We start from the raw sequence: 26,721 nt of genomic DNA on the forward strand, positions 1-26,721 counted from the left end.
AGTGCATACAAGCACAAAAACACATGATCAGTAATCCTGGTGTTGTCACACCCTTCGGCCCGAATCCGGCTCGCGACATACGCCATTGGCTCGTAGCCAACCCGCGTAACACGGCGCCACGGGCATATGGCTAGTCCTCGACTCCCATGGCATCGTACCGGTGCTAACTGGTGGATCCACACCTTTCGACCTAATCTGCCGGAATAGGCTCACGCCCTCAGATATAGTCGGACCTCTGCCAACCTATGGCCAGCGATTTCATATGCCCTTGGATATAAAGTCGGACACTCTCAGTACCTGGAACAATTCGGAACCGCGTTCCTACTAGCATTTAAACAATCACACACACACATGCATGCTCATATAACTAAACAAACCACACCCATTTGGTAATCTAAAATCATGGTTTTCCAAACAAATACAGTTTAAACAAGTCAAGGCACGGTCATCCTTACAACACAGTATAAATCAACATATACATTCGATTTTCAACAAAACCAGGGATGCAGCCCGTCGCCCCCCTTTTTCCCAAAACTGTAATAATGAAAAACTCATAGTTTTCCCCATTAGATTCTCCCAAATGAGTAGTCAAAACACACACAAGACCGTAGACCACAGTTCTACAGAGTCCAATTTCAAAAATAACCGATAAACACAATTCCCCTTACCTTTTCCCCGAATAGTAAATCCCGAACTCTAAGGTCCCTAAACAGCGAACCGAGTTCCATAACCTTCAAATCACAATACAAAATATACTCACAAGACTATTCCCTACAAAACTACCGGATCAGAATTGAAAACTGAGCCCTACCTCGATTTTTCGCCAAAACCCAAAATTCTCTGAAACGGGATTCTGATCCGTAGAACTTGTAAAGAATCCTTCCACGATCCTCGTGGTAACTTCAGATTCACGATTCCAGCGACAAACAACGAAGAAAAATCTAGAGAGATAGAGAGTAGGGAGAGTTCTAGAGAGAGAGAGAGAGAGATATATAGGATTTAGTTTTCTTAACTTAGAAGTAATGAAAACTTCTATTTATAGCCCTTTGACTTGGCCACTTCTCGTCAACGAGGCTCTATAGTCTTTTCGTCGACAAGACCAAGACCTCGTCGACGAGTCTGGGATCTCCGATTTTTCGAAACCCCTTAGCTTCTCCTCGTCGACAAGCCTCTGAACTTCGTTGACGAGAGATACAAGGCCTTTGTCCACGAACTCTGGATTTGTCGACGAAGCCTATTCAAATACCAATTTACCCCTCTCTTATTTATTTAAACCCATTTATCACGGTTCAGGTTCTTACAAAGAGAGAGAGAGAGAGAGAGAGAGAGAGAGAGAGAGAGAGAGAGAGAGAGAGAGAGAGAGAGGAATGGAGAAATGAGAGAAAAACAAAAAATTGGTTTTTAAGTATCTCTGACTTTAGAACCATAGGATTGCGACACGTGGATTGCTCTCCTCCACACACTCAAGGCGCTACGCAGCTCTCTTTGAGCCACACAATCTATGCTTCCTGGCAACGACGTGAATTATGCCACGTCACGAATCCCGATCGAACCAACCCCTAACTGCTCGATCTGTGTTTTCTGGGGACGACTTGGATCGAGCCACGTCATTGATCCCTGTCTACGTACACCCCTCCGTCCAGCTTCCAACATGTGGCTCGCCCACCTCCACACACGCGAGGCCTCATGCGGCTTCCTCAGAACCGTTCGATCCATTTTTCTCAGTAGCAGACGCGATCATGCCACACCCTTGATTCGGTTCCTTTTGGACCATCTACCTAGGAGGCGACACGTGGCCTTGACAGTTGACCTGAACCCATCTCCCCATGAACCGTTAATCCTCTAACCAGTTCCCTTTCAAACTAGTTGACTTAATGTCCTAATTTTTTTCATACAGAGCTGGTCTCAAGCTCAAGTTAAGGAGGAGGGTTGCGTTAGGTAGCTGACAGACAGCGTAAAATTTATCAAATCACTATGATATGAATCTTTACCAAATTCATATTCGTATTATATTATTTAAATATTTATAAATTCACAAAAATCTAGAAAAATTACAGAAAATTCAAAAAAAATCAAAAGAAAATTATGAAAATATTTTGACTCAGTTTTCTTTATTTTCCTAAAATTATTTTTTGAATCATATTGTTTAATTGTTTTAAAATTCGAGAAAAATATGAAAAAATTACAAAAAAATTCAAAAAATTAGAAAACAAATAATTTTGAGGCAAAAAATTTATTTTTTGCAAACTTTTCATCATAAATGAGCTCAAAAACCTCCTAAGATTTCTAAAAATATTATTCCGACAAATCCTATAAATTTCAAAAAATCTAGGAGTTTATTTTTGTAACATATTTTCATGATTTTCATTCCCTATAATTTGAAAAAGGGGCATGAGCTTTTTAAGCTTCCCATGCCCTAGTTCTAAGTGAAATATTATATTGTAAATACTAGGAAGATCCATTTATTTGCATGTGTATTTTGTAATTTACAAAATAAGTACAATAAAAAGGCTAATAAATTTAATTTGAAAATTGTCAATTAATTAAATATCGTTCGTAGAACAGACGTATAAAAAGTACTAATATCTTCCCCTCACGTAACCAAACTCTCAATCCCTACTTTGACATACGCAAACGGATTCTACCCTTAATTGGGTGATAATCATATGTTTTAACTGTACTCTAAAATATTAGTGACGACTCCACCCTCCACTTTTCACGAAAATTAAAATCACTTTTTATTTCACCCACCCAGAACACCCTCGCTCCCGCGGACGTCACGACATCCATAATGCCGATTCAACTTTCCAATGCCCAAAAGGAGAGGTAAAAAAACAAAACAAAACAAAACAAAACAAAACAAAACAAATCAATCTGACAAACTGACAAAATGCTAATGACGGCAAGGGGGCGGAACTAGTTCAAATTCACTACATTTTCTGTCATTCATGCTAAATTTGCCAACGAGACTAAATTGATAATATGCCTGGACGAATATACTTGGAAAAAGCAAGAACCATCTTTAAAAGCTTTACACAATGATTAAATTTGAATTGAAATTTTCCTCTTAAAGGAAAAATGGGAGATGGAAAGAAACTAATTCCGGATCAAAAACACATCATAAATTGCAGGATTACAATTTCACAGCCTGAAACTGCTATATCCTCCAACAGTGGAAGATCCATAGCCACTGTAGGCCTGTGCTGACAAAGAAGATGAAGGATATGAGGCATGTCCCAACTGAGAATGAGAATAGGAAGTCCTCAAACCAGAGTCTATCATGCCATAGCTGCTTGCCACCGATTCTTTGTGGTTCATAAATTCCTGCAAACAAAAATAAGAACTTGCTAATGTCAGAGCCTCTTACCCCCATGCCTTGTTCCGCTAGGTCAATACAATTTCTTTTTTTTTTCGGTCATGGAATGCGGTTTCCTATCATGCAGGGTGCTATCATCACAGCAATGAAATCTGTTCTCGATTAATACATCATATTGAAAGGACCTTCATTCAACTCAATGTGTCCAAGCAGGCATGATGTTTACTGCCCTCCATGCCATTTCTTTTGAAATTCTTTTATCGATCATTTTCCTCAAATTCTTGCCAAAGCATCATTGCCACTAGCTCTCAAAAATTTTTGCAGAGTACCAAATACTTAGCTCATTGAGTCCAACATTGCAAAACCAAATGGCAAATCTAACAAAAATTACTCATTTCAAGATGTTAATATCATTTTTACTGCTGGAAATAGGGGGAAAATGTAGTTCATTGATAACAAAGCCACATTTAAACTGTACTGTGGAGCACCAAAGGAACGCATGTGCAAAAAGTGAACCGAATACGCGACATTAACCCATAGGGCGCAGAACTCTCAAACAGAGCCCACACAGATAAAAGTATGCACCCATGATGTTGATGCCATTCAGAAAAAATAGAACATGGTAAGTTCAAGAAACTGAGAGCCCATTTAATTATGGAAAACAATATTCATTTTTCATTTTAATTTTTCAAAGAATTACCAACAAAAAAAATAATAGCTAATTTTTTTTTTATAAAATTTGTATGAAATAAATGAACAATAAACAATTTCAGCACTACGTGCTTGTGGAAAAAGTTCTATTTTTCTAATTTTACAAGTAATTACAAAAATGTCACCTTGCTTTCCAATTTTTCAAATTGATATAGAAAAGTCAGAAAACATCTTCATTATTTTTGAAGTTTCTAACTCCTAGGTTGTGTATGAGAGCATGGAATTCGGATCTTGGACTTCTAACTTGTGTGTATTATGCATAGAGTTTCTTCTAAATCTACACAAATCCAAATTCAAGCCAAAAAATCCATGATTCCAAATATTACCTTATATAAATTTTGGAAAATTAGAAAACAAGTTTTTTTTTTCTGATTATTTTGAAATTTAAAAATAAAATATGAACAATTGTTTTTCACATTTAAACAAACTCTTCATTTTCTACCCTTTTAATACAAATCTTGGAAAATTAAAAATAAGCCAATTTTTTTTATAATTCTTTGAAAAAATAAAAATTAGAAGACAGAAAATGTTTTCCACAACTAAACAGGGCCCTGAACTTTCTCACCTGAATAAGTTGCTGAGCTGTCTGAACCTGTGATGATGTCCCTTTAATTTCCACAGTAATTTCATCCGGCAGGCCCCTACTCTCTTGCACAGTCAGGAGAGCACCACTGGTACGCCGAATATATTCAATATTTGTCCCTTCAATCCCAATAATATCCTCGGCATAAGAGAGCGGTATTTGCATTGTTTGGACAACCTAGAGTTGATGGAGCAACAAAATCATTATTATAAAGAGGTCAAAAATATATCAGAGGTGTCAAAGAGAGTCAAAGAGAAATAAAATTTGCTTCACATTGAAAACTTGTTTTCATAAAACTAAATTTCATCAAAAACTGTCTTCATGGGTGGGCAAGGGCACGTATGCAATCAGATTTTTTAATTATTAAAATAAATTTAAAATGTTATAATTGCTCGCTACATTGGTAGGAGCCGCATATATATTTTAACTAAAATTTCAAAACCAAGGATTACATACAAAGTCAAAAGGCCGCTCAAAGCCACCAACCTGGGTAACAATAGGAGCAACAGGGCGACCAAGTCCTGAAGAACGTAGTCCTGAAAGTCCGGAATCTTGCCCATAGAGTGAAAGTCCAGAAGGTGGGATTTTTGATGCCATCTGGGTTTCACGATCAAGGAACACAGGGTCCCTCTTAACAGAAATAGGATAATCAGAACTAATTCCAGTTTGAGAAGAGCTGTGCATCAATGACTTATCAGCCCAGGTCTCTACTTGGCGATCTTGCAACATCATTGCATTGTACTGGAAGAAACAACCATCATAATATCAAATAGTGCGACAAAATAAATCATCAAGTCATCTAATAAGTACAACTTACACTCTTCTCAAATAAAGGAATAACACTACGATCCACCAAGAACTTTCTTAGGTGCCCCACTACAGCTTCTAGTGCTTTGAAAACCTTTAGGGCTTCCCCCAACAACTCTACAATTCTCTCATCTGAGGCAACATAGAATGGTACTTCATCTGCGAGAAGAAATATTGTCAAGTATAATCCATCTAGGATTTTCATAAACAAGAAATTTTCTAGTACAAAAAGTAATAAGAAAATGGACAGAAAAGATAAAACTATTAAGTAGATACCAATAAAACTTCACCAGGAAACCACGCAGCAATAACAGTGCAATAAACAATTTCATCTCAACCACATCTAACAGCTATCAGTTTCAGTAACGGTTAGGGGTAGTAATTCTCACTCACGACGCACCAAACATTACGCCATATTGGAAAGTTGGGTGATTTACTTATTTAAGCTGGTATGTATCATGTTCCATAAGAAAAATTCCTATCATTTTTTTAGGTGTTAATAAATGGACAAGAGTGGATAGACTCAAAAATCATTAGTAGCCTTTATGCTTGCCCTCCTCTTTTTCTGAAGAACCGCAATCAGAGTCATTTCCTCCCTTGCAGGTGACTAAAGTTCAAAACTTGTCATGGTACACTGCCAGTTCTAAATAATGATGAAATTGCTTTTGGACAATTTTTTCTTATTTTTACAAAATTTTCATCAAAATTAGTTGCAGACATGCATACTTCCAAATTTAGTATTTTTAGGAGATAATGAGTAGAGGAGATGATGGGATGCCATAAATGTTTTTTAAAATTTTAAAATAAAAAAGAATACGTACCCATGATTTGTAAATGTTATCATTAAAAGAAAGCTTATAAGATTGAGGGCATTTTAGGAAGAAAGAGGGAAGAAACACAAGTTGGAAACTACCATTTTCATTAATTAAAATATCATTAATCATATGAAGAAACTTAAATTTTTTTCCTATATATAGATAAACATACATTAGGCTTTTCAAAGATTTTAATTTAAAAATAAAATTCATTAATATTATATGTTCTTATTTCATAACAAAAGAAAATTTGTTGATAGAAAGAAGAGAAACTACAACTAAAGGAGGACAATAAGTCTTTGCAAGAAAAGAATATAAGAAAGAACCTAGCCCAACTAAGTTAGAAAGCCCATTTTCATTCCCTTCAAATCATACAATTAATCGAACACTTCAAATTAGCTAAATTTGATAGACCTTTTTCTTTTTTGCCTTGACCTTGCACATTCCAGGCAAACTTCATTTCCTCCATATGATTAAACAACTATACTCCATCTTATCCATCAGTTGTTGAGCATCCATATCTTTTCCACCAACTCCATTCATAGGAGGAAGAAGGGTAGTCAAAATACCGTCCTATTTATGATCATTTTCTTCTTGATTGTTACTTACCCCAAAAAAGATTGGAATACACAATAAACCTTCTATTGTAGTTGGTGGGTGGTGACACATGAAAAATATATCACCCAGCAAATCTGAAGAATCTGAAGCGCACCAAAACTATTCACGAATATCATCCAATAGCAATCGCCATCACACACATGCACTCACTATTACAATTACTTTCATCCTTAGAAACATCATTTCTTTTTAACCTCCAAATGAACCCCCACCCCCAGACTTATCACCTGTGCCATCTTTGACAACCATTGGGTTCCCCACAACAGTAACCAGCTATTGATTCCTTAATCCCTTTATCTCACAATGACATCATCAATGGACTTAAATTGGAAACATCTTGTTGTAAATTTCAATTGTGGCTCCTCTAACTCTCCACTGAGTACCCAGGGATAGATCTAACATTACCTGGAGGTCAAATAGAGGGCTCTGCACTCTCAATCTCCCCTCCTAAGTCATGTCATATCAGCATTTTTTTCCTACTCCGACCACTCTTTCAGAGAAGACTTATCATCACACTGCCATGAACCTCTGTGCTGCCTCATCACAAACTGAACTGACACCTCCCTGCTGCTCAGAGAACCGAGATTATTATCCCATTGCTGCAGCTGAGAAGAAGGTTGTACTACTGAGTTTCACAAGTGGGAATGGACTCATTAAAAGATTCTATTTTCAGGCAACCCAAATCCCTAAAAGCCAATACCAGCTCTTAGAGTGTTTGGGCTTTTCATCATAGAATTTTTGGACAAACCCAAGTCCAAAAGGACCCACATGCTTGTACCATCTCTCTAACTAATGAAGCTCGATACAGCCAATCACTGTTTGTAAGTGCCTCAACTGCGTTCAAGCCCACACAACATCTCCTTTCTGCTCTTTGAACTGGCAAGCCCAAGGTGCTCTAGTGTCACCACCACCTCCTTTCTACCCTTAGAGCAGCAAACCCTATGCCATCCTTTACTGCCAATTTGGGAATCTCTTCCAACCTTTTGGTTTGTAATCCTTCGGATCCTCTGAATCAAAATTCCAGATCTGCAACCCACCCCCCCCCCCCCCCCCACGCCACACCAAAAAAAAAAAAAGAACACGAAATCGAACAACCTTGATTGTTTATATCAGACCCACTTCCAAATATTTTCCAACTCTAGTTGGCCTAATCATCAAATACTCAAACAACTGAATCTTCTCCTGCATAGGAAGCAATCCAACTGTATCATATTGTAGATATTGCAAAGAAATTATATATTCTAGTGAATAACTTTGAGAAGTCATAATTATGACATCTTATTATCGATTTGTTTTTTAAAACACACATAAGCTATATTAAAATTTAATTAAATATTACTTTTAGTTCTAAAAAAACAAATAGTTTAAATACACTCAAAGATTATTCACTTGCATTCACATGCAATGCATCTGACGTCTGCACTAGTTTAATAATATCAGTAAATTTAAAAACTTTCTGAATTAACACAGGTCTGGCCTTTCTAAAAGTTTAACTGAAGACACATAGTTCATTAATAGCATATGTTCTAAGTATCATAATTTGGAATTAAAGGAACCAAACTGGTGGTGCTTTTTTTTGTTTTTTGGGGGGGGAGGGGGTGGAGAATTCAGTTTTAAATCATCGCATGTTAAGTACTTCAGATAACTTGGGCCATTGATCAATAATCATGGGTTGATTGCAGTGCAATTTGGTTGCTCTTCCTGCCTGATTGTTTGGAGAGCTTGTTTCCATCATCTTCAACTATTTTCCTGGATCAAATTTGTGTTACTTTAGATACTGATTAGCTTTTCATATTCGATAATCATCCGCTGTTATCAGAGTTTGGACTGATTACTGATTGCATCTGGCTAATTTGTTATTGAGTGCACAATTCATGAATCTGCACAAGTCTTGCAGGGTGATTCAATTCTGAGAGACGAAATTAAGGACCTAAAGGATAATGCAGGTTCAATTTGAAGGCCACATTTCAGTAATATGGATAAATGTGTGTTTGATTTGCAATATTTCAAGTCTTCTTTGAAGAAAGGGAAGGTCTTGTTTTTTATTTAATAGTAAAATAAAAATAATAGAATAAGAATATAAAGCCAGGAGAATATAACATCTCCTTAACATGGTTTGGAAAATCCAAAAAAAAAAAGAAAAACCTGAAAACTAAAAAACAAGTGAGAGAAAAAGCCAACACAAACTGACACCACAACACATAATGCCAATCGCACTGAATAACAGAAAAGGTCACCACCCCCCCCGCCCCACCCCAAAATTTCCCTGCCCCCGCCCCTCACACCAAAGAGAAGCCAAATAATGAAGGAGATTTTGGTTAATCTACTTAAGGAAATTTTTTTAAGGCAGGCCCAGAAAAATGGAAAGATCAATAGAAAGGCCAGTTTTTTGGAGTCACCACCTTATCCTAGTCTTAAGAATACATTGATAAGATTTGGAAAAAAACGGGTGATGAAGAAATATTCTCTACTTCTACTGGCTCTTAAAAGTTTTCAAGTTACTAGTGAGGTGAATAAACAACAAATACTGGAGCATAGCCCATGGTTTACAGACAACTCTCCACTATTCTATAGCATTGGGATCCTTCAATTGAAGGGAGGTCTCTTCAACTTGAAGAAGCCCAATTCGTGTGAAGATCTATAACATACCGTCTGTCTCTTGGATCACTATTGGATTGAGCAATGTGGCTACTGGCAAGTTCAGTAGGCATCCTATTGTATTTAAGACTCTCTCGCCAAGCAAATGAAGAATTTGAATTGGGCTAGGGTCTCAGTGGAGATAGATGTCAACGAAGATATTTTGACTATTGATGTGGAGTATGCATGGAAAGCTCTAAAATGTTCAAATTTTTTTCTGTTTTTGGGCATATTTCTAAAACTTGTAAGGCAAAGAAACAATGGGTTGAAACTAAGTCAGGTAGATGCTGTTCCTGTCAAAATCTCCTTTTGAATTCTAATAGATTAAAAGGAGCAATGTAAGGATTCTCAAGCAGATGAAGAAGATCTCCCTCTATAGGGCAAGGAAAGTAAATCTTAAGGATAGAGAAGTTGTTTCTAATTCAAACTGTTTTTTCAATTTAAGCAAGATTAATATGAATCCAGCAGAAGTTTCTATTACCATAGAGAATCATGAAAAAGCTGTGCTTTCCTTAACTTATGGCTCTACTATCAGAAATGAGAAGTTTATAGCATGGGGTGATTGTGCTGGTCTGTCTTATGGAACTTCTAATCGCGGTGATGTTGCAGGAGATCATTTCCAAACCCACTGGACCTAGACTATGCTAGGATTAAATCTGATTCTAAGGATAAGAAATGAAACGTTGTGATCAATTTTCTGGAAGTTTAAACAGTGGTGAACTGGTGATGATACTAAGCTTAAAGGAGTTCTTGGTGAATCTTGAGTCCAAGGATGAGACGGGAAGTAAAAGAAAAGGGCATCAACAGGCCACAATGCGCCCTGCTTTTGCGAGGGTAGAGGGTGGGTTGTTACAGTGTAGACAGCCTTACCCCTGCTTTTATGCAGAGAAGCTTTTTCCTTGGACTCGAACCTGCGACAAACCAGTCACAGAGGAGCAACCTTACCATTGATCCAAAGCCTGTCCTCCCAGGACAAGAAAGGAAGTAATAATGCTAAAAAGAGGTAGACCTCCAAAGAGTCAAAAGCTAAGGTTGATGGAAAAGCCCCAGTAGCTGAAACATGAAATTGATAATCGCAAGCAATAATATTAGGGGTTTTAATGACCCACTTAAGAAGTTCCTAAATTTATTTTAAAAATCCAGATCTCTTCAAATGATTGGGCTATGCGAGACTAAGGTAAAACCAGTGGATTTTTCCAGTGACATGCAATTCAAAAAGGCAGGGTGTTTCTACATAACTATAGCAGTAATGAACTTATGGGAAGGATTTTGGTTGTGGGCTATAATCACAGTACTTAAATGCTACAGAAGTCATCAGGAAGGCTCAACATATATCTCCAAAAGTCTCAGCGTCAGTGATGATGAATGTTGATTACTTCTGTATAAGTGTATATATATCTAATAATATGATGGAAGAAAGGATCTAAGGTCTGAGTTGTTGGCCTTCTCAAAGGCAACTAAGGATGTCCCTTGGTTGTCATTAGGTAACTTCCATAGAATTAGGAATTATCGGAGAGCAATTGTCCTATCTCAGCTGGTTTCTTGGCTGCTGCGGAAGATTTTAAGAAATTTTCTATGAAACAGTTACAGATGAACTTCCATATGTTGGCAACTCTTTTTACATGGACAAACATAAGGCAAAGTGATTTTATAGCCAAAAAAACTAGATAGAATAATGGCTTACTCTTCTTGTAGGAATATTTAACCTTTTGTCAATGTCAGCTTTCTTCCTTCTGGGGCCTCAGATCATTGGCCTGCTCTTAAAATGATAAACTTTGATTAGAAGCCTTGATGGTCAACTTTCCCTTTCATATTCTCAAGTCTCTGGTGAAGCATCTCTGATTTTTCTGGCACTCTGAAACAAGCTTGGATTTATGGCACTCCAATGTTGTCCCATGCCAAAAGTTGAAGCACCACAAAAGTGTCCCAAAAATTTTTCATGAGGCGCATTTTTCTAGTGGAGGTAGAATAAAGATTGCAAAAGAGGAGTTAAGTCAAGCTCAATTTAGTATGCATACGTGTCCTTCATATGGTGATAATCTGACTAACTTTAATGTCAAATTGAGTGAGTATATGGATTTGTTAAAGGCTGGGCAGGAATTTTCAAGGCAGACAGCAAGGGTAGACTGGCTTCAATTGTAGAACCAAAACAATAAGTTTTTCCTATAGTATTGAATTATAGGAAGTTAAAATCCCAAATAACATCCATAATAAGGTCCATTATAAACACAGATGGGAATTCTCTGTACTCTTTTGAAGAAATTTCTAAAGAATTATTGCATTTTATACTAACTACTGCGAAAGAAGAACAAGGATGTAATTCTTCACAACTCTGAGTTGTTAAAAAATCTGCTGAAATTTTCACGGCATGAGAATGAAAAAGCTTTGCTTGGGAAGGCAATTGGCAAGGAGGAGATTAAGAAAGCCATGTTCACTTTTCAAGATGACCAAGCTCCAGGATCTGGTCGTATGATGCCAAGTTTTCAATGCATGGTTTTAAAAAATTAATAAAGTCCCTTAAGAATCCCCAATCCAAAGCCTTGCATCCCCCTTGAAATAGGAAAAAAAGAACCCAGTACATCCAATAGACAAGTAAATTTATCAACCTCTTTCATTGAGACTCTTAAAAAAAATTTAAGTCCCAAGAAAAAAATCCCATCTCTAAAAAATAAAAAGCTGAAATTTGTGTATTATGGATGGAAGAAAGTCTAAACAAGCATGGCACCAACAGCTTCAATGATGTCTCATCAACCCAAATATCCACCTAACAAATTTATCACCATTACCCACTTTAAGATGAGTAAGAGAAAATAAGAGACAGGCTACCTTCCAAAGGCTTGCATGAGTAACGTTGCCACTCCCCCTTGTATCCCACCCATTCTTATGACACCCATACATGCTCTTTTAACCTGATGTCATAAGAAGTTACTCAGAGGAAAACCTCTATAACCATTCCGCCATTAAGGAGGCATTCTTAGAAACCATATTCCCAAGCCTCAGTCTCTCTCAGACTTGGGGGTCCTATGCAACTCCCAACTAACAAGATGATCCCTCTTATCCTCCCAGAACAATCTCTCATAATTTTTTCTCCAAGTTCCCAGCTATCCCAGTAGGAATTATAAAAAGGGTAAAATCTTATCCTCCTAGAACAATCTCTCATAATTTTTTCTCCAAGTTCCCAGCTATCCCAGTAGGAATTCTAAAAAGGGTAAAATAAATGAATGGATATATTAGCAACGGAAGCACTAATAAGAGTAACCCACACCTGCAACAGAAGAAATTCCCTCTTCCACCCCTCTATCTTTTCCCTACTCTCTGAATTGCCAGGATTACCCCCTAAAGGAAGACTAAGATACAATAAAGGCCAAGCCAAAGCCTTATGAGAGATCTGAAACCCTCTTAACTCCCTACTACCCAAGTTGATACCCACTAAACCACTCTTACACAGATTTATTCAACCAGAAATCTTCTCAAAAGGCTTAACAAAGTATCTTGCAGAATTTCACGAGACTATTCTCAAGAAAAAAAGTGTCGTCCATGAACTGAAGATGAGATACCTCCATCTCCTCCCTCCTAATCAAAAAATCTCCTAATCACCCCTAGCATAGTTGTCAAATTGAGATTTGAATCATGAATCAAAACTCCAATTTTGGGAATTGAGAATCCAATCGAATTGTAAGATTTGATACAAATTTCCAAAATCAATTATAAATGACATTCATATATTGATATACAAACAACAAGCAAAATGATCAAATACACTCAAATTTTGACAATAAAAATACCATGTGTATGCTTCCCTTAAACAAATGGGAAGTAAGAAAAATTAAAATATTGAACTTTATGCTGTTTAAAGGAAGGAATCAAGAAACAATAATAAAAAAAATTAAACTGTTCGTGTTTATCAACAATTTAAAAAATATCATATTCCATACATATTCTTTCTTGGATTAAAAAGAAAAAAAAGTTAAAAAAACGATAATAATTGAACAAACTACTAAAAAAACTAACTTTTGAATCTTAACAACACAGCAAAATATGAGTATCACCTTAGCCGATGAATGTTCTGCCGCCTTCTCAATGACAACACTACACTCGTTCTAAAGTGAAGAATGGTTTGGTGAAGGCAGCATAAGATATAAAGTTCTAGTTTCTCTTTTTTAATCACAAAATTGACATAGACAAGGAATGGAATGTAATCATGTAAAAGTAAAAGCAACAGAAAAGAACGAAATGTTTTTTTTGGGGTGGAGGGGGGGGGGGGGGGGAAGAGTTTAAAATAGTCGAGTTTGTCAGCATATGATAGGTTCAAAATCATGTGAATTGATAGATTCAAATCAATTCAAATAGATTTGGCTATGATTGAATTGTTTTTACGTTTGCTAGTAAAATTTGAATCAATTTGGTGTGGGATTGATACAAATCGTAGGAATCAAATCATGAATTGTAAGATTCTAACAACTATGACCCCTAGATCCTGAGCACAAAGAGTCAACCATCTCAAACCATCAACCACCAGAGTGAACAAAAAAGGGAATAATGGATCCCCTCGTCTGAACCCTCAAGAAGCCCTAAACCAATCCCTGACCATTAACAATCACTAACATATTAACAAAACTAAGCACCCTCTAATCCAAGTACACCATAGTGACCCAAAACCCTTTTTCTACATCACTTTGTCAAGGAGACCCCAATTAACAATGTTATAGGCTTTTTCAAAATCGAATTTAGAAATCATCCTTGCATCTTCAACCTCATTGGCTACCAAAACTACATCTAAGATTTGTACTTTCCCAACAAATCAAATTGGGCTATTGACACTGTCAAGTCATTTTTTGACCAAACAAGTTTAGACCCAAATTAAGACATCAAAATCGAGGGAAATTCAAAAAGAAAAGCATAAATTACGCTGGCTGTTGACCAGCCTCTTAAGGCGATCAACGGGACCTCCCTCCTTTTCCTTGTGTTGGTGCCATCCTGCAAGCGGTCGACAAGCCCCCCAAGGTGGCCAACAGCCTCTTAAGGAGATCAACAAGACCTCCCTCATTTTCCTTGTGTTTGTGCCATCTTACAAGTGGTCGACAAGCCCCCCAAGGTGGTCAATCCGTCTACCAAAAATTTGGAATTTTTTAGCTGTCTTCATGCAATTGGCTAGAGATTTTGGACCAATCCCGTGTCCTATTGATGCCACATGCCAACCTCCGATATTGGCAATTGATGGTTGGCAGTTATCGGTAATTTATTTTCAAATTGAATTTTTGAATTCCAAATTCGAGTCGGGTTTTCCCTCCCTTCCATTGAAGGTCTATAAAAGGACATCCTTGGGGAGACTTTGGGGCACATCCAAATGGGGGTAAGGTGAGGGTTTCGAGACAAAGTCGTGGGTTTCAAAGGGGTTTTCATTTGAAGAAGAGAAAGAAGAGAAATCACAATCCCCTTCTTTTAAAAGAGACTTTGGGAGTGGGATTCGTAGTGAGGGGCATCCCGCTTGATCTATAGAGGGTTATTCTTCAAAGAGGCCGGTGTCTACCCCTTAAACAAATGAGATGTAAGAGAATTTAAAATAATGAACTTTATGCTGTTTAAGGGAAGGAATCAAGAAACAATAAAAAAAATAAAAAAAAATTAAACTGTTTGTGTTTATGAACAATTTTAAAAATAATAATAATAATAATATTTCATACATATTCTTTCTTGGATTAAAAAAAAAAAAAAGGATAAAAATGATAATGATTGAACAAACTACTAAAAAACTAACCTTTGAATCTTAACAACACAACGAAATATGAGTACCGCCTTAGCCGATGAATGTTCTGTCCCTTCTCAATGACAGAACACTACACTCGTTCTAAAGTGAAGAATGGTTTTGTGAAGGCAGCATAAGATCTAAAGTTCGAGTTTCTCCTCTTTTTAATCACAAAATTGACATAAACAAGGAATGGAATGTAGTCGTGTAAAAATAAAAGCAATAAAAAAGAAAGAAATGTTTTTTTGGGGGCGTGGGGGTTTTAAACTAGTCAAGTTTGTCAAGATATGATAGGTTCATAATTGTTTGAATTGATGGATTCACATATCAAATCAAATAGATTTGGCTTATGATTGAGTTGTTTTTAGATTCACTAGTAAGATTTCAATCAATTTGATGTACACAAATCGTATGAATCAAATCATGAATTGTAAGATTCTAACAACTATGACCCCTAGATCCTGAGCACAAAGAGTCAACCATCTCAAACCATCCACCATCAGAGTGAACGAAAAAGGGAATAATGGATCCCCTCGTCTTAACCCACAAGAAGCCCTAAATCAATCCCTAACCATTAACAATCACTAACTTATTAACAAAACTAGCTCCCTCTAATCCAAGTACACCATAATGACCCAAAACACTTTTTCTACATCACTTTGTCAAGGAAACCCCAATTAACGATGTCACAGGCTTTTTCAAAATCGAATATAGAAACCACGCCCTTCTTACCTCTCCTCCTTGCATCCTCAACTTCATTGGCTACCAAAACTACATCTAAGGTTTGTACTTCTTCAACAAATCAAATTGGGCTATTGACACTGTCGATAATCATTTTTTGACCAAACAAGCTAATACCCAAATGAAGACATCAAAATCAAGGGAAAGTAAAAAAGAAAAGCATAAATTTCACTAGGCTGTCAACCGGCCTCTTAAGACAATGAACCAGCCCTCTCTCCTTTTCCTTGTGTTGGTGCCCTCCTGCAAGTGGTCGACAACACCCCCCCCCCCCAAAGGTGATCGAATCGGTTTGCTTGAATTTTTGAATTTTTGAGTTTTCATGCAATGGTTGGAGATTTTGGGCCAATCACGTGTCCTATTGATGCCACATGTCAACTTTCGATATTGGCAGTTGATGGTTGGCACTTGGCAGTTATCAGTAACTATTTTCAAATTTGAATTTTTGAAATTCATATTTGAATAGGGTTTTCCCTACCTTCCATTGAAGGTCTATAAAAGGACCTCTTGTGGGAGACCTTGGGTTACATCCAAATGGGGGCAAGGTGAGGGTTTCAAGACAAATTCATGAATTTCAAAGGGGGTTTCATTTGAAGAAGAGAAGAAAAGAAATCACACTCCTCTTCTTTAAAAAGAGACTTTGGGAGTGAGATTCGAAGTGAAGAGCCCCTCGCTTGATCCATAGAGAGGCTTATTCCTCAAAGAGGTCGGTGTCTACCCCTTTACTTAATTTCCATTCATTACATCGATATTGGCATGTTGAAGCATGATTGTGTCTTCTTAATTTATATGATTTGTAATTCATGATGTTACTACTAACCTATGTCAAATTTGCATGTTAGGAATAGTAAAACATGTTTCTAATGTGGTTGTACAAGAAAAAGGATGCTAGAATGTCCAAATCATATAAATGTGTTGAAGTTTCCTTTCAGGCGGTCAACTGCTTGCAATCACGATTTCTCTACCCTATGCCAAATTTGCATGTTAGGAAAAGTAAAACATGTTTCTAATGTGGTTGTACAAAAAAAAAAAGCATGCTAGAATGTCCAAATAATACATGTATGCTGAAGTTTCCTTTCAAGCAGTCGACCAGCCCTTGCAAGCGGTCAACCGCAAATTTCAGGGAGTGAATATTTTGCACTCTCTTGATTTTCTCCGTGATTTCAAGGGTCTTAGTGTCTCTACACCTAGAAGAGCACCTTTAATTGATATTGATTGACCTCATCTTCAGATTTTTCATGGTTTCTCTACCAAAAAAAAAAATCACTTTTACATAAAAAACAAAATGGATTTGCATGAATTTTCTCAAAAATATAGATGTGTTTGCAAGGTTTTCAAATTTACGTGGGGTCATACATCCATGAAACAATGTTTGGATGTTCTCCAATCTTTTCAAACGATGACCAAGTCAAGTTTGTGGTTCTCCTTCCAAAAATCCACACTTTTCAAATGATTTAATAGTTTTGCTTCAAAATAAACCAAAACATCTTTTAAAAAAATTTACATTTTTAATGAACCATTCATGATGTGGCTGTTGAATAGATTAAAAATCCTCTTTTCTAAAAAGTAAAACAAGGGATTTCAAGTTAGGTTTTATGGTTTTCCTTCCACAAAAACCAAAATCATGCAAATTCTAAGTGTTTTTATAAATAAACCAAAAAATATTTTCAAACTTGAATTAAAAATGTCTTTTGGGAACTACAAACGGCTTGATTCCTCTTTTAAGGATATGCAGGTAGTCTACTTTGTAGATCCAGCCATACCAAACAAAAAAACTAAAATCCCTCCTTCCTCTCTTCTCCATTTCTTCTTCATTGTTTGTTAACTTGCATGTGTTGCATGTGCATTTTGATTAGGCATTAAAGTAGTAGGGCTTTCATGAGGATAGTCCTCTGCACAAGTCCTACAAAGGGCTTTTCAAAAGGAAAAAGAGTTGAACATTTTCATAAAATCATTTCAAACAGGGATGTACACACACACAAGGTAAGCATGGTAACCATTCAAGGGAATGGGTGATTTAGGGTGCTAATACTTTGAATTCTAATTAGAATGAATTCACAGTGTTACCTTCAGTATTCACAAATGTACGCCTGAACCTAATTCTTTAAAATGGTTTTTTCCTTTAGTTTGTCTTTTCAAAAATTAAAATAAAGTGGCGACTCCGTTTTCAAAAATAAAAAAGGACAAGTTCGATGAACCAATGGTTTGATACTCTAAACTTGTTTGATTTCAAAACGGTCACCAAATGTTGGCAACCCAAACGGGTCTCAAAACCCTATGTCGACAAACACTATATCCCCCAACACCTCCCTATTTCTTCTTGATAGGACCTTAGTTAACACCTAAACACTAGTTACAATATTGGTCAACCTAAAATCCTTTATCCCTAGGGCTTTCCTTTTTCTCGAATACGGGCAATGAAACCAAAATTAATACTCTTGCACACCACCCCATTCTAATACAAGTCCCCAAGAAACCTCATGATATCATCTTTCAATGCTTCCCAACTATTTTGGAAACAAGTATAACACCATCCGAGCCCAGCACCTTGTCCCTATCCATGTCAAACACAACCCTTCTACCTTCCCCCAAATCGAAAGGCCTCTCCAATCAATGTGCAACCTCCTCCTTAATAGGCATCCCAATCAAGCCCTCTACCATCATACGATTCTACCTCATTAGTATATAGTAATTTATAGAAATTTGTCATCTCATTCACAATCAATATATGATCCCTTACCTTACCACCCTTCCTGAATCTAACTTCTAACTCCTTAATTAGACTTTTCCTTCTCCTTAACCACCAAAACAACCTAGAATAACGATTTTCCTCTTGAACCCAACTAATATTCAATTTTTTTATGCCAACTCCTTCCTTTCCTCAACAAAATCACCTTCAACTCATTGCAAAGGCAAACCGTTTTAGTTCTATCTTCATCCCCCCAACAAACCACCCTCCTCCCACCTATTCATGCTAATAATATCAATCAAAAATGTTTTTTTTTTTTCAACTTGATGTTCATGAACACATTTTCTCATCCTACAACTTATTTTTGACAAACCTCAATTTTCTTATGAAATTAAAACCCTCCCACCCTAGAATATTGAACTTCTTCTGCCACACTCCTAACATTATCACAAAAATATGGATACAAGAGCCACATATTCTTGAACCTAAAAGTAGTAGGGGCCCACAAGATGGTATTGGAATCCAAAAGTACCAGGCAATGATCATAAAGAAGCCTAGCTAGTACCTCTTACACAATATTTGGAAAAATGTTTTCCTATGCATTGTTCAAAAGGAATCTATCAATGCGAGATGAAGCTCGCCTATCCCCAAATGCCACCCAAGTGAAGCAACCATTATTTGGAAAAAAGTTTTCCCATGCATTGTTAAAAAGGAATCTATCAATGTGAGATGAAACTTGTCTATCCTTGAGATCACAATCCCGAATAAAAGATGAAAATTCCTCATGCTATTAGTCATCCTGAGGCCCCAAACTTCCCCCTCAAGGTTCTACCATTAGAAGACCTCCTACCACATGTGATCAGCTTTTCATAAAAATTATTTCGTTGAGCATGTTGTGTAGGACCATAAACTAGGGTGAACCACCATTCCCCGACACCCCTAACCTCTAGCAAGACCTGCAAAGAAAAAGATCTTAAGATATAGTCTTTAAACAAAGCTAGCCTGGTGTCCCAAGTCACAATCTAACCCCCTTGAGACTAGGGATGGAAAAATGGGGGTCATGACCTGTCGGGTCACGCGGACCCGCCCGTTTAAAACGGGTTCAAGTCTAGGAAAGTTAACCCGTTTAATAAATGGGCGGGTCACGGGTTGATCTGTTTATAAACGGGTTAACCGAGTTCGGGACCCTTTATATACCTCACAACCCATTAACCCTAAACCCACGCCGTCCCGTCCACCCACACACGAAAAAACCCTAATCGCTCTCCTCTCAGGTTCTCATTCTCTCAGTCCTCTCCTCTGCTTGCCTCCCTCGTCCCTCGACTCCCTCCTACTCATGCGCTGGTGCTACTGCCTGCTGCGGCCTGCGAACAATTCACTCCTCTCGAGTCATCGTCTCCTCCAATTGTCATCCACAGCCACAGACCCACTGCGGCACTGCTCTCTGCGGTTCTGGTGCTTTGCCAAGCTCTACTCCCCGTCGCCATACGCCGTTGCCGCACGCCACACACCGTCTCCTTCACTCCGCCTCAATGCTCTCACTCTCATCTCCCTCAGTCCCTCTCACTCTCATCTCCCTTACTCTCAGGCTCAGCCTGAGAGTTTTGGTGTGAATTGCCATGATTAGAAGTACCTTTTCTTTTTCTTCTTTATTTGGGTATGTTTTTCATTTGTTTAATGGTTGGACTTGCCTTTCTCTAGAACCCTCTGGGCTCTGGCTTCGTAAAACATGGCAAGCCTTTGGAGTCCACATTCATCCTTTTACCAAACAACTAGAGTAAATCAAAGTACCAAACAACCAAATTTTCTAAATAATTACAAAAAAAAAAATGCAACCTATTATTAGGTTTTACTTGTGTTAAATAACTAGAAAATAATAAGAAATCGTGGGGAAAAATAGTCATCTTTTATTTTCAATTTTTTAAAGTAATTACAAGATGGTACAATTATTTTGTAAATTTCTAAATTTGCATAGGAAAAGCTGGAAAACACCCTTTTATTTTATTTTTTTTACATTTTATGTTTTTTTTTTAAGATTAATAAAAAAATAAATAAATTTAAACAAATTAAAATATATAATTATTTTTTAAACGATTAACCCGTGACCTGCCCGTTTATTAAACAGGCAGGTTGGGGTTTACATGATTAGGACCCATTTAACATTGACTCGTTTATGACCCGACCCGTTTATAACCCAACCCATTGGCGACCTGCCCGGACCTGGCCCGCCCGCCCGTTTTGCCAGCCCTACCTGAGACTCCTAAAGAAAGGAAAGACACCCACTCTTTGAATCTAGAATCCTAAATACTCCTAAAGGAATAAGCATCTATCTTTCCTAACTTTGACTCCTACAAAAACAAAATATATGGATCATCTCCATTAACCAACTCCTTAACAGTTGTTCTCTTGTCAACAGCCCCAAATACCTCTAACATTCAACAATAAAGCTTCATTTAATTTCACCCATGACCCCTAAAAACCTACCCCTTATATCATGATTAACTAAGAAGCTAATCTAACTAATTCACTACTAAAATTATTGATTTTTCTCCTTTTGCTAATACCATCTTTTATAAGCTTATTCCCAAAGGGGATCGCCATAATAAGACCCATATAACAAGTAATTCCTAGATCACCTAGTTTTCTCCTCATTCCGAAAAAGGTCAAAAGTACTAAGATTTCCCTCAAGTTTAAACTCCTTAAATTCAATTCAATGGACATTGGAATGGAAGAAGTACCTTCAAGATTTGCGGGGTTCCCCCACTTGGCTTATGGAAGAACATTTCCCAAGTCTCTTGCCATCACACTATGACTAGAAATAGAGCTTGGGCTTAAGAGTGTCAAACTGAAAAGAAGTTGTGGTCACTTCCCATTAACATCCTAACATCATTTACACCTCTATATTTTCAAAACAAGATTAATACGACCCTCACCAAATAAGAGCGCCTATGAGTTTTTGTCTTCATTAGCCCTCTGCCCCACAGCCTCCCAACTCCATAATCTTTGACCCTTCTTCTTCCTTTCCTCCCTCACCCTTCCTTCTCAGATTTTCGATAAACAATTCTTCAACCTCGACAATTTAAAATGAATAGTGGCAATTCCTCATCATCTACAAAATTTGATGATGCTTCATCTTCGTTCTCTAATTGCATCACTTTCTTTCTTTTTCCCTTGTCGTATAAGCCTTCCTCATCGATCTTCTTCACATGATTGTGGGCATCCAACAACCTTCACAAACTCTAGCTTTGTAAACCTGAACCATTGAAATTCCACTTTTATCATCATCTGCTCCACCCAAGAGCAACCTTCTGTCCCCCTTCCTTATCTTGATCACTTTGTATTTCTCTCAATTGCAGCATGGGTTTCTCGTTATGAAGCATTTGGCCTTTCTTTTTTCCTTTCTTTTCAAGCACAATCTCTCCTTTGAAGAAGGGGGATCTTGTCCATTTACCTAGAAAAAAGCTCAAAAACCATCAGCCCAACAGCGTTTTTTATCCTTTGAAATATTTTGATTAGGCTTCAATTGGGCCATTTATGACAACTCTTGCCTCAACATTGGGTTAAAGGTGGCCTTCCCTCCATTGCACCTAATCTTTTAGAGCTTATTTCGTTTAGCCCAGCAGCATGAAATTTTCAGGCCCAGGCTCTATTAACACCTATGCACCCATGAATATAAATTGTTCCATATGAGAATCTTCCCTTATACTTTTTTTGACAGTATCACGGAAAGCCTTCTAGAATCCCCTCATTCGTCGTTTTGTTAATCTTTCCTTAATCATTATCTTTCCTTTCTTGACTTCCCTCGACAGAAATCTCCCATCACAGCTGTGCTGGAGACTCACCCAACACCATGGTAGATTGTCCGCCCTCATTGGAAAATTGATTTGGGTTGCCAGCCCCTTGACACGCATTTGTGGAGCTGCAATCCCTGCAATGCAATATAGGCATAGTCCATTGATCATCAATGCTTGCTCGATTGCTCTCTATGCTGCCATTCAAAGTCCTGAAGAACTCCTTCCAACCCCCTGCATCCTCTTCTTTTGGAACAAAAATCACCTGGTGCCTTGTTCGGTATCTTCTCCAAAATAAAACTTTCTGAAGCTATTCACTCTCAGTCTCACCATAAAATGAAATTGATTTGAAACTCTGAAAGTTCTAACCCATGGTTTAACAATTTTTGTGAAGAGAAAATAGTGTAACTCTTCAAAAAGTCATCTCCTTTCCTCCCTTGACCCCTGTCCCGGGGAGAGGGGGGAGGAGGTGAAGGAAGCAATGATCATTCTTCTCTGTGATTGAAAAAATTGCAACAAAAATTGCCATTCTCCAAGCAAAACAAAAACATTTTACCTATAAGAAATCTGGCATCCTTCCCATTAACACAAAGAAAACACAAGGTAATTAACTCTGGTGGGCTGGGATTTAATAAAGTTGGGAAAGAACTTCAGGTTTTTGCGTGCCCACCATTTGGGCTAAAAGAAGTAGGTAGCCAGGCACGATACTCAGAAGGTCCAACTTTCAAACAGACGCCATCAGAGTGAAAATTGTATGCAGTAACTGTACAAACGGTGATCCCTCTTAGCAGCTGGTGGTTATTGCAGGCAGCAGTGCAGGGAAACTCCCTTCTGATTATTGTGGGGAAGAATGCTGTTATTGCTGATGTGCAGGAAAGGAAGGACAATTCAGGAAGTTGCCAGAATAGATAATAAAGTGTAGAGCAGAATGTTGAGGGAGCAATGGCTGTTGTGCAGGTCACACTTGTAACAGTGGTCGGATACAAAAAAGTGGAAAACTATAGGGTAAAAAAACTCTTTGCCTGGGTATAGTAAATTCAGTCAAAAGGCTATGCAAGAGGTTTAGCAAAGTCCTTGAGGACAAAAGACTTACCAAGAGACGTCAATTACTATAATGTTAACACCACATTTGGTTGCAGAATCAGGGTTGTAATGGAACCAATATTCAGGCCCTGATTCCCATTACTATGGTTGGTTTGCTTCTGAACGCAATTCCAAATGGAATTATGATTCCCATGAGTGGTGGAATTGCAATACCAACCCAGCTGGGATAGAATCACTATTCATTCCCCTGGAATTGCTTTCAAAATTTTTTAAGTTTACTAAATAGCCTTAAAAAGTATATCATCCCCCCTCCCCCCACACTCACATGTTAATTCCCGACAAAAATAACGCCTGTTCTGATCTCCCTTGACAATGAAGGTCATGAATGGCACTGCAAATCTGATGCCACAAATATGACGGCATCCAGGACCTGGAGAACTCAAGATGCTGGAGTCCATGGCTGGCATTGCGAATGTTGACAACTATGTTCGATGACCTGGACCTGGAGGACACAAGAGGCTGAAGACAATGTCCAGCAAAAATCTGCAAGGTAAAGAAATGAAAAAGGAAGCTAGAGGAAAATTTTCAAGTCGCATTCTTTTAGCGAGGACCAAGAACTCAAGCAAGAGGAAGGTAACTAGCTCAGAGAGGAAGAATGAGATCATGAGAGCGGCAAGCAAGATCACAGGTTTTTTGTACTATTTTAATTTCTGCTGATTCTCTCGCTCTCTTTCTCCCCATTTTCTTTGGAAACAACCTCCATAATCACCAGAAGGCTTGAAATTGATTTTTTAAAGCATATTTCATGATAAAATTAAAATCAACAATTTTGATTTAAGTGGTCTTTTCGAAAATGCCTTGTATCATTTCATTGCAGCAGTCATCCCCTCATGAGTACCCAAAAGCAAAACTCGAATTCTAGCATTGATTCCATTTACTGCTTCTATTCCATTCCCACTTCAATTCTATTCTCATGCCGTTTCCATTCCGCAAACCAAACTTATTTAAAAGTTATACCCTTTGGGACTGTCCGCCTGATTTGAGGGATGGATCCGGAGAGAAGGTTAGTGCGGGCAGTTTGTCTAGAAAATTAAAAAACAGGTTGATGAGTCTATAAGTCTGATTATGATAATGAAGTTACCATGAGATGGCTGTTTATTATTGAATTTCCAGAGCAAATATGGGTATGATTCAGAGTCCTTAGATTGTATGTGATATCTCCCATGTGTCAGCAACTCCTTCAGAAAGCTCGAAAGGTGTTCCTATCTTTGAGGATGATGGAGTCGGTAAAAAGCTTCAAGAGACTAGTTTCTATTGAAATGGCATTTTGCATACTCCTCTGTTATGTGAGGAAGTGAGTGAGAGGTTATTGAAGCTTCAAAACTAATGAATAAGATGTGTTTGCTGTAATGAGCTCCTGGACATGGTCATGAAGTGTGCGGTAAGAGCAAGATGAAAAAAAAAAGCCAACATGATCTAGCTAATTTAAAGTGTTCATAAATTATAATGGAAAAGGGCTGAGAAAAGACTCTTTGAATTAGCTGTGAACTGTGATAAGTTTATTTCTTTTATGTATTGATATTTTTTATTTGAAGACTCCTCATCCTCCTGACAACAATTCTTTCTTCTTGTTCTCAGTAATTTTTTTCCCATACAATTTTTTTAAAAAATTAATTGTATATGAAAAGATTTAATGCATGAATTTTAGGAAGAATAAGAAGTACTTTATTTGAGTACCCAAAATCAACCTTTGTGAAGGAAAAGCAAGTAGTTGAAGGGGAAAAATAAATAAATAAAACATAGAAGGTCAGTGTTTTGCCTTTTTTATATTCCAGCAAATTGGCATGCACTCATGTGTGCTCCACGGCCACCAAGTATTTTGTTTTTTTTAGAGACGATGGAGAATCATATTTCAGTAATCCAAATTTGAATTTAGTTCATCAAATTACCAATGTATCCATGTTTGAAAATATTAGTAAATTGTAACTTGTAAATATTGGGGGTTTTCTTTAGAAAAGGAGTAAATTTTTTATGATTGAAAACCATTCCAACTCTCTTTAATTAACTGTAGAGATGTGATTTTGTGTGTGCGTGTGTGGTGGTGGTGGTGGTGAGAACAAAACCTCTCCTTTAAAATCTTTTAAAATGAAAGGATTAAATTCAATTTGGCACCCTTTCTTTGTGCAAAGCCAAAGCCCCCAGTCTATGCATGCACCTCTTGTGCCTAATGCACTTGACATTGAAGGGCAACCTAATCTGCTGCAGAAGAAATTAGTTTACCATTTTATGAGTAACCTAATTGGCTGCAAAAGGAGTAAGTTAAACTGTGTAAAGTTGCATTCTAAACCTCGCATTCCGTAACTAAAAATACACTTCACAACTAGGGACCACACATCATTTTACAACTAAAGACCACACACCTTCTCCTAATTTGTTATGGGATAGAGTTATGTTTCTTGCTTCTTTTTGTGCTCATTCTTTCGGGTTTCACTGCCCAACCTGCAAAGGGATTGGAGGACAGCTCTTTCATAACATATCTTTTCTTTTGTTCCTTTGGAGGATGTCTAGTTTCTCTTCGTACTTTGATATTTTGTTAGTATATTTTTCCTTATCCAATACACACACACATATAAATAGTTTGCCACTTATTGGACACCCAAAGAATTTACTGTTCAAAAATGGAGGATCCATATTTTACCCCTTCAATGGCCGGAGGCGGAAAATTTCAGCTTGAGCCAATATTCTATTATCTATGTACTGCAGTGGCAGATCCAGGAATCATAGTTGGGGGGGGGGGGGGGGGAAGATTTATATATATAAAATATTAAAATGTTTTTTTTAATATTAGGTGTAGTTCCTATAGAAGATAAGATAAGGGAGGGACGACTCGATGGTATGGACACTTGCAACGTAGGCCACATAGTGCGCTAGTGAGGAAGAGTGAGTTAGTTACTATGGGAAGCAATAGAAGAGGTAGGGATAGACTTAAAATAACTTGGGAGGAGATAGTAAGGATTTAATATCCCTGAATCTGTCAAAACAAATGGTCCATGATCGTATAAATTGGCGGAAAGTAATTCATATAGCCGACCCCACCTAGTGGAACTTAAGGCTTGGTTTTGTTGTTATTGTATATTAAAATGTTTTTTTAGCTCAATTATCTACTATTTCAACATTAATAAATAAATAAAAGTTTTATTAATTAAAATCATGGGTAGGTACATCC

The 26,721-nt window shown here is 37.4% G+C and overlaps 1 protein-coding gene across 1 annotated transcript in view; it reads right to left on the reverse strand.

Annotated features, from left to right (window-relative positions):
* Nucleotides 1-2,917: 2,917 nt before the first annotated feature.
* Nucleotides 2,918-26,721, reverse strand: part of LOC131165472 (RNA-binding KH domain-containing protein PEPPER) — a 31,088-nt gene continuing 7,284 nt past the window's right edge. The window contains exons 3-6 of the mRNA XM_058123323.1: nt 5,428-5,576; nt 5,097-5,351; nt 4,593-4,787; nt 2,918-3,324 (exon numbers count right to left, since the gene is read on the reverse strand). Coding sequence (XP_057979306.1) covers nt 3,142-3,324; nt 4,593-4,787; nt 5,097-5,351; nt 5,428-5,576 — 782 coding nt within the window. The 3' untranslated portion in view covers nt 2,918-3,141. The remainder of the gene's footprint in view (nt 3,325-4,592; nt 4,788-5,096; nt 5,352-5,427; nt 5,577-26,721) is intronic.

The sequence above is a fragment of the Malania oleifera genome, chromosome 10 (genome assembly GCF_029873635.1).
Source record: "Malania oleifera isolate guangnan ecotype guangnan chromosome 10, ASM2987363v1, whole genome shotgun sequence".
In the NCBI taxonomy this organism is placed as follows: domain Eukaryota; kingdom Viridiplantae; phylum Streptophyta; class Magnoliopsida; order Santalales; family Ximeniaceae; genus Malania; species Malania oleifera.